Here is a 12,531-nt window from a genome sequence, read left to right as displayed (position 1 = left end):
TAATCGATGCACCTCCATCAATGTACACATTAGAAATCACTTGACCATCAATGATCACATCAACCACAGGTACATCATCACCAACATCTATATCTACCTTTTGAACAACAGGAATGGCACTTTTCTTCTTTTTCTTCTTTGACACTCTTGTGCTTGCTAGCTTTCCCCATTCCTTCCATAGTTTTAGAGACAAAGCAAGTAATTGAGCAAAGGTGATATGAGCTTCCTTTTCTTTAAGGTCGGACAACAAGTCATAGCTTCCAATTCCTTGTCCTAAAGGAAAGTCTGACTGGCTAATTCTCCTTCTAAATGCCTTCTTTTTCTTACTACGGTGTTCCTCTTCCTGATGTTCCTCATCTACTTCTTCCTTGCTTTCTTCTTCTTCTCTTGCTTTACCACGCCCCCATTTAGCCATCATTACCTCTCTTTCCTCATCCCCTGAAGAAGCTTCTAACAAGGATACTTGTTTTTCTTTTATCTTTCTCAATCTAGGACACTCGGGGCGATAGTGACCTTTTTCATTACATTCATAGCAAGTGACCCCACTCCTATCTCGAGGCCTATCTTCACTGTTTGGTGCTCTAGGTTGTCGTGCATTAACCAAATGCAATTTCAAATCAACAAACTCTGCCATCAATTGGGAGATATTATGATCTAGCTCAGAGGACTTTGATACCTGAGGAGTGCCCATTACCTCCACCTTAGAAGTTGAAGCTGTTGAAGACACAAAAGAGAATTCGATCTTTAGAGAAGCTTCTTTCTTGGTCGCAATGCGAAGTGCCTCCACATATGTTGTTGGATCTTTACTCATTACTTTTGAGCGAAGACGAGGCTCCAAAGCCATAACAAATTTGCTCATCTTTAAGTGCTCCATCCCTGAGAGACTTTGAGGGGCCGATGATGCAGATGCCACAGCTCGCAAAGCTGCCCTTTCATACTTTGTCCATAAAGTTTCATATCGGATTGCCAACGCAAAGACCAACTCACCCTCTCCTTGATAGAACCGGTCCAACTGCAACATCAAAGCATTTGGCGACTCCACTGCCCCAAATCTCTGCTTCATTGCTGCCACCACTTGGTCCCAGTCCTCCTTGGTAGAGTCCGGCAAGGTCTCATGCCAACTCAAGGCTACACATTCAAGAAAATCAGGCAAAATCTCCGCCCAATCCTTCATGGACCATCCAGAAAGCCGGCATCCTCGAACAAAATCCCAAAGATAAGACTCCGGGTCTTCCCCTTGGGTCCCTCGAAACACTGGAATCTTCATCATGATGAAACACAAAAAGAGAACACCAAGATCCAAATAATATCCCAAACAAGATCCGAACAAGATCCCACAGAGCCTTAGTATACCAAGACCAACTTATTATGCATAACCACTTGTTGAAAACCCTCCACAATGTGATCCTCAACAAAATCTTCAAAAATAAGTGACCAACCAGCACCATGAAAACATTGTGTATACATGCATTCTAGAATCACCCTTCTCACAATAGGAAGTGCACATAAGAGCTTCAAGATATTGTACTCTTCATCATTTGCATAGCAAAAGAAGTTAAAAGCATTAAGAATCACCACTCCACTATTATAGTCGAAAACTACCCAAAGACTCAACTCTTATTCACACCAAGCTGCCAATGCATGGAACAATCCCTAATCTATCATTGTGCCTACTGCCGGCGTTGTCGATTCACCAACATATTCAACAGTGCAAACATAAAGGATATGATCATGGTGACTGCAAGGAGGAGGAGGAGGAGGAGGAGGAGATGGCTAGGGCAACGTGCGGTGGGGTGGAGTGGGGTGGGGTGAGGTGAAGATAGGAGAATGTTAGGAGCAATAAGCAAAGATGAGCAGGAAGTAGCAGTTCCAAGCACAAGCATCAGCAGCACTCAGATAAACAATCTTTAGCCTTCTCCTTTAGTTCTAGCCTTCGTGATGGTTGAGTCTGGCACTATTTTTCCAGGAGGAACAATTGAACTTAGGCATTTCATAGCAGATTTACCTCCTTTGCCATGAGTGGGAGCGAGTGGCACTAAGGGCCTGTTTTCGCGAAGCGAGGTGCGATGATCTGAGCGCGAGTTTCATTCCGGTGACACGCTCACCGAAGGGCTGGCGAAGCGCTGTGTACGTAGACGTAACAAGGATGCAGAGTAGATTCAATCCATTGGCTAGGCAGAGAGCTAGCTCAGCACTGGTGGCGAAATGGATCCAGGTGTGGCACACCCAGGTGCACTCCGGTGAGCTCGGTGTAGCCTGGTTACAGCCGGTGAGCTCGGCATCAACCTCCCTCAGAATGAGGTACTTCGCAGCGGTTCGCACCCTTGTTCGTCACCTTACGAATTTCACCTTATCACCGGGGACGGAGCGGATAATCACGAGGCAGGTCCAGTTGTATTATGGGGAGCTTGCGTCACCTTCTGGGAGAACGACCTTTCCTAATTACGACACCATGGATGATATTGGCTCAATCACAATAAGTAAAGCATTTCGTGCAGTGCAAGCAACCTTGGCGAATTGAAAAGGCACGCCACACAGAACAATTTGCAGCAACGAGAGAGAGAGAGAGATCAAAGAGAATATTGTTGCTTCTTTCCATATTGAAAGCTTGGGGAACACAACGTCCCTCTTGCAGACTTCCAATTCCACTTATGGACGTCTTCACATTTCTGTTTACATGGATTCTCTTCCTCCTTGTAGCCTTCCCCATCCTCTCCACCCTGCTCAACCAGTTTCACTCCCTCTTGTTCATGCCTCTTCGAATAAAACGCAAATTTGACGCTCACGGAATCCCGGGCATGCCTTTTCGTTTTCTCCATGGGAACCTCCCTGATATGGCTGCCTTGACAAAACAGGCTTTCAGCTCTCCCTTGCCCCAACTATCACATGATATTGCGCCACGGATCCTCCCCCACCTCTTCCTATGGTCACAGAAGCTCGGTAAGCATCTGTACAAGTTCGACCCGTTGCTGAACTCAAGTTTAGTCTCTTTTACTCACCCATCCTTCATTCGTAGAATGCGTAGGCAAACCGTTCTACTTTTGGTTCGGTCATCAGCCCAGATTGGTCGTGGCTGAGCCCGAGCAGGCCCGAGAGATCTTCTCAAATAAATTTGGGCATTACAGCAAGGCAACGATGAGGCCCGAAGTCTACGATGTGATGGGCAAGGGGCTTGTATCGTTGAATGGCGAGCAGTGGGCTCATCATCGGCGGATTGTCAGCCACGCCTTCTTCATGGAAAAGCTCAAGGTGAGTTGCACACAATGCTGCATCTTTCGATGTTCAAGCTTTGCTCATTGCGAACTTGGAAACCTTATTCACGTTTACAAGGGCTAACCTTTCGTGTGGACGTTTCTGATAATTAGGCTATGGTCCCCAGAATTGCAGCTTTGGCTGCATCGATGCTGGAAAAGTGGGACCGGGAGCAAATGATAGGAAGCGACGAGTCAGGGAGCAAGGAGGTAGATGTACAAGCAGCATTCAGAACTTTAACGGCCGATATCATTGCGCATTCGGCCTTTGGCAGCAGCTATGCAGAAGGAAAGCGAGTGTTCGAGATCCAGCGCGAGCAACAGATTCTAGTGATCAAGTTGGCCTCTAGAGCTTACATACCAGGATCAAGGTCGTATACCTGTACAAAAAAACAATCGCCTAAATAGGTTGCTGTGAGCTGTGGTTTCAATTTGATGAGTTTTTCGAAAGCGAATTTGCGCAATTGTACCTAGCAAGGAAACTTAATGTATTAACACGATGTGTTAAAGGTTTCTGCCTACCGGGACAAACCGCTACCGTTGGAAGATGAACAGCGAAGTACAAAACTTATTGCGGCGACTCATTAAGAGTCGAATAAAGTGGTTGGAGCAAGCGGGAGGTGAGGAAAAATGTGGGAGCGACCTACTGGGGTTGATGGTAGCCGCTAACAAGCGGGAGCTAGAGGGGAATCAGAAGGGATTGAGCATGAGCATAAAGGAGATAGTGGACGAGTGCAAGACGTTCTTCTTTGCAGGACATGAGACGACATCGACATTGTTAACATGGACGATGTTACTGCTGGGAATTGATCAGAATATGGAGTGGCAGGAGAGAGCGAGGGAGGAGGTGTTGGCTGTGTGTGGGAGATCAGATCCGCCCACAGCAGATTCTCTCAACCATCTCAAAGCGGTACGTCGATCTGTTGAATGCACGACGAATTTTTTTGCAAGAATCTATAGTCGTTTCACGAGCTTGAACATTACGTAGATTAACACAACCGACTCTGTTTCTTTCCCGAATCGATTCGTGAGCTTGCAGCACTAAGAAAAAATTTGCCCAGTTCATGAGCTTGAATCATAAGGAAACTGTGCTCTATGTATAGAGCTTGGATGACCATGGGCTGATTGTTAACTGGTTCTATGCCAAATAAAGGTCGCCCAAAAAATGCATATAATTTCAAAATGCCTAGTAGTAATACTCTCAGCTATAAGAGAGAGAGAGAGAGAGAGAGAGAATATGATTGCCAAGTGATTCCGGTTTATGAACTTTGGAATGGTTCATGAGCTTTGGAATAGGAATGGTTCCCTCCTCTCGGAATGATTAAAGGACTGCTCCCATTGCGTACTAAGAGCTTGTTCACATAGGACGGAGCTCTTAAGTAGGGGTCGACTTGGTTTTCCCTGCAAAACCGGGACGGGTGAACTCAATTTGAAATATGAAGTCCACCTGGTTTGCAAACTGCCCTTCCCGTGTGTACAAGCTCACAGGGAAATTCACCTAATTCATGCACTTAAATTGCATGAGCAGGAAGGGAATTACTTGAATTGGAAGGAAATTTCGTGAGATTGGTAAAATTGCACCCAGATCTAGGACTTTAATGTGGAGGAAATAGCACCCAGTTCATAATGATCTTGCATGCAACAGAAAGATAGGCTCATGCCAATGGTAGAAAAAGATAGAGTGAATTCTTGAGCTAAACATAATTGCATGTTTTTGTTGTGATCTATGTTGCAGGTGGGGATGGTACTAAATGAGACACTACGCTTGTATCCACCGGCTTATATGATGGAGAGGAAAGCTATCAAGGATATGAAGGTGGGGGGTAGTGTGATAGTGCCAAGGGGTGCCACAGCTGTAATACCAGTGGTTGTGTTCCACCATGATCCAAAGTACTGGGGCGAGGACGTGCAACAATTCAATCCAGATCGGTTCGCGCAAGGGCTGGCTAGCGCATGCACACCCTCACATGCGTTCATGCCGTTTGGCATTGGACCGCGCACTTGTGTCGCACAAAGTTTTGCCCTCTTGGAGGCCAAGTTGGTTCTGGCCTCCATTTTGCAACGCTACCGCTTCCACTTATCTCCTGGCTATGCGCATGCACCCATCACCATCGGAAGTTTGCAGCCCCAATTTGGAATGCCCATCATGTTTGATAGGCTCTCTTGAAGAAGGTGCCAATGCGAGTGAATTTCAGAGCCTCTTAAAAGTTTGAGATGAGGAATGCCATTTGAAAAAGAGACTTGCAAGCTCATATGAGCTGGACATTAAGGATAATTCAACAAGGAAAACAGAAGTTACACAGTATGCAAAAATGAGGAGAATGAAGCACAAGTTTCTCATGTGACAGTAAGAGTGAGTCAGAGATAAAAATCTGACATGTAATACTTTCAGTCAACCCGTGACATGTAATGTTTGAAATAGGCCTTCGGGATTTTACAATGACATATATACTGGAAATGATTTAGCCCTGGTACCCAGCTAGTTACAGATGCAATGATCCATTGATCCTGTTGGATCTCTTGGGGATGCCGATTCTCTCTCTCTCTCTCTCTCTCTCTCTCACACACACACACACACACACATGCGGTGGCACTAGGGAAAAACATTGAAATTTTTGTAAAACTCAGACTCCAATAAGAAATGTTCTATCCTTTTCACCAAAACTAAATCTTTTGGACTACATATTTACAATTACCAGATAACATTGAGCAGACAAGAAGTAACATGAGAGTCACAAGATTGACACCAGCATCTACGCACAGGATGCTCACACTGCATCTCCAGGGGTAAAGTTTGCAGCATGACCAGGAGCATCAAAACTAAGTACTTCCACCAGATGGTGTGTCAAAGTGAGTGCACACAACAAGCAAAAAATTCCACTGACGCACAACTCTGAAACTGATTCTGTTAAATCCCGCATATACTAACACTGCCTAATTGGGATCTCTCCTAACTGCTTGATGGCACTCCTGTTGAAGCATCGGGCATCTGAGGTTGCCCCGCCTGCGTTACTCCCTGCTGTTGGCCATAGGGCACACTGGGTCGCTGCTGGCTCATATAAATGGCTGGATCAACTGGCATTGCTGGCCTTCCCACAAAAATTGGCGGTTCGATACCCTGAGGTGGGACTCCAGATCCAGCACCTGGAGGCTGCGGTTGAGCCATATAATACATCCCTCCATAAGGAACAGCATCTGCTGGTGCTCCAACTGCAACACCAGCTCTAGCTACCCCAAGGCCTTCTTCCTTGAGTTCATCCCTTGGAACAATGTCAACTAAGAAATCAAAGATGTCAGTCCGAGTAATGGCAGCAGCAATATCGTTTTTCTGCAACGTGCGTCTCTTGTTCTCTTCCGTATGGATCCAGGATCTCAAAGTTAGCTCCAAAATGAACATTTCACATGCTTTAGCAAATAGAACAGGAGCTTCAGCTGAGATCATCCTCACATCTTCATCTGCCTTCATAATCTTCTTGATTCTAGCCAAAGGAAGCTGATGATTCTTGAAGTCATTCACTTGCTCTATTTCTTGCATTTGTGTGGCCCAAAAATGTTGCAGCTGTTGCTGGTGAAGGTGCTGGTATCCCATCACTTGAGCGGCAGGGTACCCACTTGAAGTTTGTCCAGCGACCGCACCTGGAACGCCCCCTGGAGCTTGAACTGCTCCAAGATTCTGATACGACCCCTGCATCTGTCCAGATGCCAAGGCATATTGCAATTGAGGTTGGCCACTGGCCGCACTCGTCGGTTGCTGAGAAATTTGTTGATCCATCCTTTGACCTTACAAAGCTATCGATCGTCAGCTGTATGCTTCGTTGTAAAAAGCTGGAAAATCCGATGCGAATTCCCCTGTTTTATTCATGCGTTACTGGCACAGATGAAGGACCTGGCCAGACTCGCTTTCTTCGTGCGTAATCCACGCCAAATTACTCAAATGGTCAGTCCAAGCCTTTCGCTCCTGCAATGGGGCATGCGATCAGCAGCCCATACCTGCATGTAAGTACTGGGGCGCAAAGCGTAGAAAAAATGCCGAAAGACTTTCACGAATACGCAGAAAATAGAATACTGCAGAAAGGAAATCGGAAAGCAGGCGCAATAAGTTGGATCAGACGCAGATAAGCGTACCGGGTTCGCGTTAAGCGGCAAGAAACTGCGGCGCCGCATGGAGCGGGTCGAAAGCGGAGAGAAGAAGCGAAGGAAGATAATCTTCCAAGCTAATCAACGAGGGAAGGGGCAGAGAAAGCGAGGAGATCTGAGGAAACCATGGCGAAGGGAAAGGCGAGGGTTTGGGAAAAGCAAGGGAGAGCCATAGCCATTGCCTTAGCTAAGCTCTGGCTATGGGGGAGACGAAGACCCAGTAGAAACTGCGCAGTTATTGGCTACAGAAACTGCACAGTTATTGTCCAGCTCAAGTTTAGGTTTTGGGCTCATGGCCTGTAGGATGGTGGTATGTCCTAGTTGGCCCAACAGGAGGGGATCGGCCCGAACACTAACACACAAGATTGTGTCCGGCCCATGAAGGCCACTCACTGTATGCCCAACTCCAACCACCGCTACATGATTGGCCCATTCCATCTCCTCCAATTGCTTCACCAATCACACATTCGTTACATCTGTGGCCATCCTCAAGTGCAATGCGTGGTCTCAACCCACCCTTAGGGCGGTTACACACCAAGTTGCACCTAGTTTGTAGGCACAAGTTGCAAGATGAGCAAGCAACTAGGTGGGAGCTATGGCAAACAAGTATTGATGAGGGCCCACAAGGAGATGATAGCTTACCCCACCACTACACATTGCCGCCCCTGCACAATTTGAAGTGATTCGTCCACCTCTCTTGTGAACAGAGTTGAGTAGGGGAGCTCCCCCACCCAATTCAAAATCAAAAGAGGGCAGGGAGAGCATTGAATGCTTCCTATAAATAGAACATGTCCACACCTTGGCGTGTATGCACACTGTGCCCACCAAACGAGAAGTATTGGTTCTTTCGATTTAAAGTGGGTGTTCGTACTTTGGGGTGTAACCTCCCTTAGTGATGGTGCAAGTTCTTTGAAAGGGAAATTTGTGTTTTGTATTTTTTTCGATGTTTTTGCCTCTTTTTGGTGGCTTAAAGGTCACAATGTTTAAGTATAGTATGTGGGTTTGAATGGCAGCTACATGCGGCAACTATGACTGACGATGCATGCAATGAGTCTATCACTTGACCTTGGCTTCCATCAGGCTAATATCAAAGGTGCCTATTCCACCCAATGGCCTACCTCCCATGTCGACTAGGCCTCCAAGTCTAATCCCCATAAGTGTTTAAATTGTCCACCTTCATGCTACCAAATGGATTATTCACCATTGATTCTGTGGAGTGGGCGCCATCAAATATTTTATTTGATCTTTTCATTTGATCTGTCAGACGATTCACTCGTTAGTTTGTCAGACATTTTATTCTACAAAATGCATTGATAACTAACTCCAATTTGATAGTAATCGAAGCCTTAGCCAATGTAACAATCATCTGAGGCTGCATCAATGTGTGCACATTTACTCGCAAAGCTAAGCTTATTGCACTAGCACTTGATGTGCTTAAATAGCAACAACAAAGCATGGCCTTGGAAGGGATGCTTTATCAAGTTCCAATCGAGGTCGCACGCATAGCAGTATTATGTGACTTTCAAATGTTCAAAATGGTTGAAGGACTTCTCAATAGTCAATCTTATTTGGTAGGAGAGATACCCCTACAAGAAACATTATCCTAGGATGAGGAAAGATACAAATTGTGCAGTCAACGCTTATCCTAATGCTAGGAGTTTCTACAAGTTTTCATGATGACCAGATGTAACTAGTGATTTTGGTCTGGATGGGTTTTGTAAGATTCAAATGCCCAAGGCAAGTGGATGTTTAAACAAGTAATCTAGGAACTTTAGAGACTGCAGAGAACATTCAGATAGGCAATGCCCTTGATTCGACTAGGTAAAATGACATCGTGAGCCTCTGCATTCAATGGATGTGTTTGCATGGACTTATAATCCATCCATCTGAGGTGATGCATCAAATACCCCTTAAACATGATGCAAAATCAATTGCATAGCCTTGCCAAAGAGTGGTTGATCAATTGCACACGTTTGTATCAAATATTGGGAACTCAACAAGATGACCATCCCTGATTTCAAAGGATATACTCAAGATAACATTGGTGTCAATATTCTAGTCATGTCATGAGCTTTGGGATCAGGAATTATCAAAGGTTCATGAATGATCTATTTGGGAGTTTGTTGTTTGAAGAATTGAAAATCTTCATGGATGAACACAAAGCACCCAACCTTTGAACCATATTGCTAAGCTTTAAGAGGTGTTCAATCATTCTAAGTTCCATTGGATTGCTCTTAACCCTCAAACATGCGGTATACCTAGGGCATGTAATCAGATACTTGGGAATTGCAATTAACCCTAAAAAGTGCATGTTAGGGATGCCCTATGGGGTACTACTAGGGCATGTAATCAGTTATTGTGGAATTGCTATCGATCCGAAAATCATAGGTTGTGTTTCTTCTATGGATAACCATAAAGTGCATGTTACAGATTCCCTATGGGTAACTACTAGGGCATGTAATCGGTTATCGTGGAATTGCAATCAATCCCAAAAAAGTTGTGATATTTCAAGGGCTACCCCCCTGAATGTTCCACAATTGTAGAGTTTATTAGGAGTGGTTGGGTACTATCAAAGGCTTAAACAGGAATATACAGCTCAAACTTTGCCTCCTTTCAAAAAATGAGATTATTGACTAGGGTGAATCCCAAAACAACGTGTTTGGAGACTTGAAAGTGATACTTGAAAAAGCACCAATCTTAATTCCTCAAAACTATGAAATGGAGTGCTTACTTAGTACTATGGAAGTATATATGATTGCATGTCATCTGAACCAGTGTGTAGATCCAAAGATGTGAATCACCGATAGTATCTTGCAGAAAGTTGCTCCCTTCATAGTCAAGGTATTCTCAAGCAAAGAGATTGTGTTTGTCGATTATATATGCTACAAAGAAGCCAAGGGATTATGTTCTTAAATCCAAAATTATCTTCTTCATTGAGATAGAGGCGTACAGGTTGATGATGAACAAGTTGCAGCATTGGAATCGTATGATGAATTGGACTATTATTTTGGAAAAATTTAATCACGGAGTTAAGAACCAAGCACCTAGATTGTAATCGATCGACTAGGAGGTCACTGGTGATGATCTGGCTCTAGATGATTTAGAGATGAGGAAGAGTCTCTGTCATATGAAGGAGACTACCCAATTCGGTTGATTGAAGATTTTTTTTCAAATCGATTCTATCTTTGAATGGTATGCAATCATTAGTTAATATTTGTCAACAAGCAAAGTTCCTCAACATTTCAATTGAAATCAAAGGAGAAATTTGGTCATCCAAATTTCCCAATGTTTCAGTATCATCAAGAGAAGTGTCTATGAAAAAGGCCCAGAGGGCTCGTATATTAAAATGTATGACCCATTTAGAAATACCATTGATAATGCAAGAATTGCATGATTCATACAACGGAGGACATTTTGTTGGCTAGGCCAAAGTGCATAAATTTTGCTAACTACTACTAGTGGTTGATGCTTGTAAAAGAAAGATTTTAATACATTTAGTACCTTAGATGCATGTCAAGGAGCTAGTAGGTGAGAAAATTGGAATCCAACCCCTAGTCTTGATTGTGACGCTTTTACCTTTACAAAAGTGAGGAATTGATTTCATTGGGCCTATTTCTTGTACTTCTTGCTTGCAAAAAGGATACATTCTAGTTGCAACTAATTACTTTACCAAATGGTCAGAAGTAGTAGCACATTGGCCACCTTTGTAGGTCATGATGTTAAGGGGGTGTGTTCATCTAAGGAGGTAGCTTCTTCTTGTTGTGATTGTAGTAAACTTTGTTGATCATATCGTTTGTCAATTCAAAGCACCCAAAGAGATAGTCATAGATTGAGGCACTCATTTTATGAATGAGTATATCAAATTGATCGTGTAGAGGTTGTCTATTGTGCATTGGGTAGTAACCCCCTATAATCCCAATGAAAATGCTCTAGTTGAAAGCACTAATAAAGCCTTAGGATCCATCAAATGGGAAACTATTAATGTTTGATGTAGAGATTGGGAGCAAAAGTTACCAGCTATTTGGGCTTACAACCTAACACGTAAGAAGTGCACCGGGTATACTCCCTATTTTCTAATGCAAGTTTGAAATGCATTCTAGTCCTCAAAATAGAGGTGTCAACACTGAAAATAGCTTTGGAAGATCACTTCGGGGAGAAACAATCGATCAAGCAAAGACTATTCCAGATTTCTTCTCTAGAAGAATATAGGGAGAATGCATATTTGAATGCACTAGATTGGTTAAAACAACATAAAATATATCATGATGAGAAGCCTATGACTAATAAATTAAAAAACAATGATCTAGTGTAGTTTGTTGACTGTATTGTTTGTTGACTCTCAACATGGTAAGTTCCTAGGAAAGTTCTAGGGCATATGAAAGGACTTGCCAAGATCATTGATGTGGGAAAAAATTATACAATGCAGCTATTTGAACTCGAATACAATCTCCGTCGTACTCAAATCAACATAGATGAAATCAAACCTTATGATTTTTTACCTAGATTTAATTGAGGAGCATGGAATGGAAATTTGTGAAATGACTTCTAAGTGCATGTGCTACCTTGTGTGATTATTGTTCTTTTTTGCATAAGTGTGTACAACATGTGTCGTTTGTACTTGTGTGATTCAAAAATGCTAAAAATGGATTCACTAAGCATTTCATATTAATGTCATGAAATTGTTTGTTAACCCTGTGGCAAAAAGGGCTAGAAGTGCAGTCTAGGACAACAACTATGAGAGCATTATGTGTGTAGAGTAGCGGCGAAGCTCCGCTTGTAATATCTTGAGCCTGAAAGATAGTATGATAAATCTTAAAGGATGAGGATAGCCAAAATCCTCTCTAGAAAAGATCCAATCATACTTGTAAAATCATGATCTAGAGAGAGAAATACTAAATCTAGAGAGAGAAATACTAAAAGCCTACACTTTCGGAGGTCCCTCCACTTTGTGTAGAGACCCAAAAGGTCCCCCCACTTTAAGTAGAGATCCAAAAGGTCCCCCCCAAAAGTGGAGAGACCAACATGTATAAATATCTCTCAATAAAATGAAGCTCCCACTCTTTGGGATTCAGTGTTCAAGCTCACTATTATGTTCATGCAATTGATTTCCATTGCATCCATGCTCTCTTACACTATCGTATTC

General features: G+C 43.4%; 2 protein-coding genes across 3 annotated transcripts; one reads left to right on the top strand and one right to left on the bottom strand.

The window, feature by feature from the left end:
* The first annotated feature begins 2,502 nt into the window (after nt 1-2,502).
* On the top strand, nt 2,503-5,716 carry LOC147890560 (cytochrome P450 CYP72A616-like). 2 transcript variants are annotated; one of them, XM_087391123.1, is made up of 5 exons: nt 2,503-2,940; nt 3,026-3,249; nt 3,366-3,622; nt 3,762-4,161; nt 4,987-5,716. In XM_087391123.1, the coding sequence occupies exons 1-5, from the start codon at nt 2,652-2,654 to the stop codon at nt 5,416-5,418; spliced, it is 1,602 nt and encodes a 533-aa protein (XP_087247249.1). In that variant the 5' UTR covers nt 2,503-2,651; the 3' UTR covers nt 5,419-5,716. The 2 variants fall into 2 exon arrangements, with proteins under 2 accessions (XP_087247249.1, XP_087247248.1); XM_087391122.1 differs by having other exon boundaries at nt 2,504-2,940; nt 3,017-3,249.
* Nucleotides 5,717-5,722: 6 nt separating this feature from the next.
* On the bottom strand, nt 5,723-7,654 carry LOC147890559 (nuclear transcription factor Y subunit C-3-like). The gene is made up of 2 exons (XM_087391124.1): nt 7,377-7,654; nt 5,723-7,209 (listed from the first exon to the last, which is right to left on the bottom strand). Exon 2 carries the CDS (start codon nt 7,021-7,023, stop codon nt 6,202-6,204), a length of 822 nt encoding a protein of 273 aa, XP_087247250.1. The 5' UTR covers nt 7,024-7,209; nt 7,377-7,654; the 3' UTR covers nt 5,723-6,201.
* Between the last annotated feature and the right edge of the window lie 4,877 nt (nt 7,655-12,531).

The sequence above is a fragment of the Dipteris shenzhenensis genome, chromosome 19 (assembly GCF_047967505.1).
Source record: "Dipteris shenzhenensis isolate YYH24624 ecotype China chromosome 19, Dip_SZ_1.0, whole genome shotgun sequence".
NCBI lineage: Eukaryota > Viridiplantae > Streptophyta > Polypodiopsida > Gleicheniales > Dipteridaceae > Dipteris > Dipteris shenzhenensis.
Note: the sequence above shows the minus strand (reverse complement) of the source record. Positions and strands in the feature narration are given on the sequence as shown.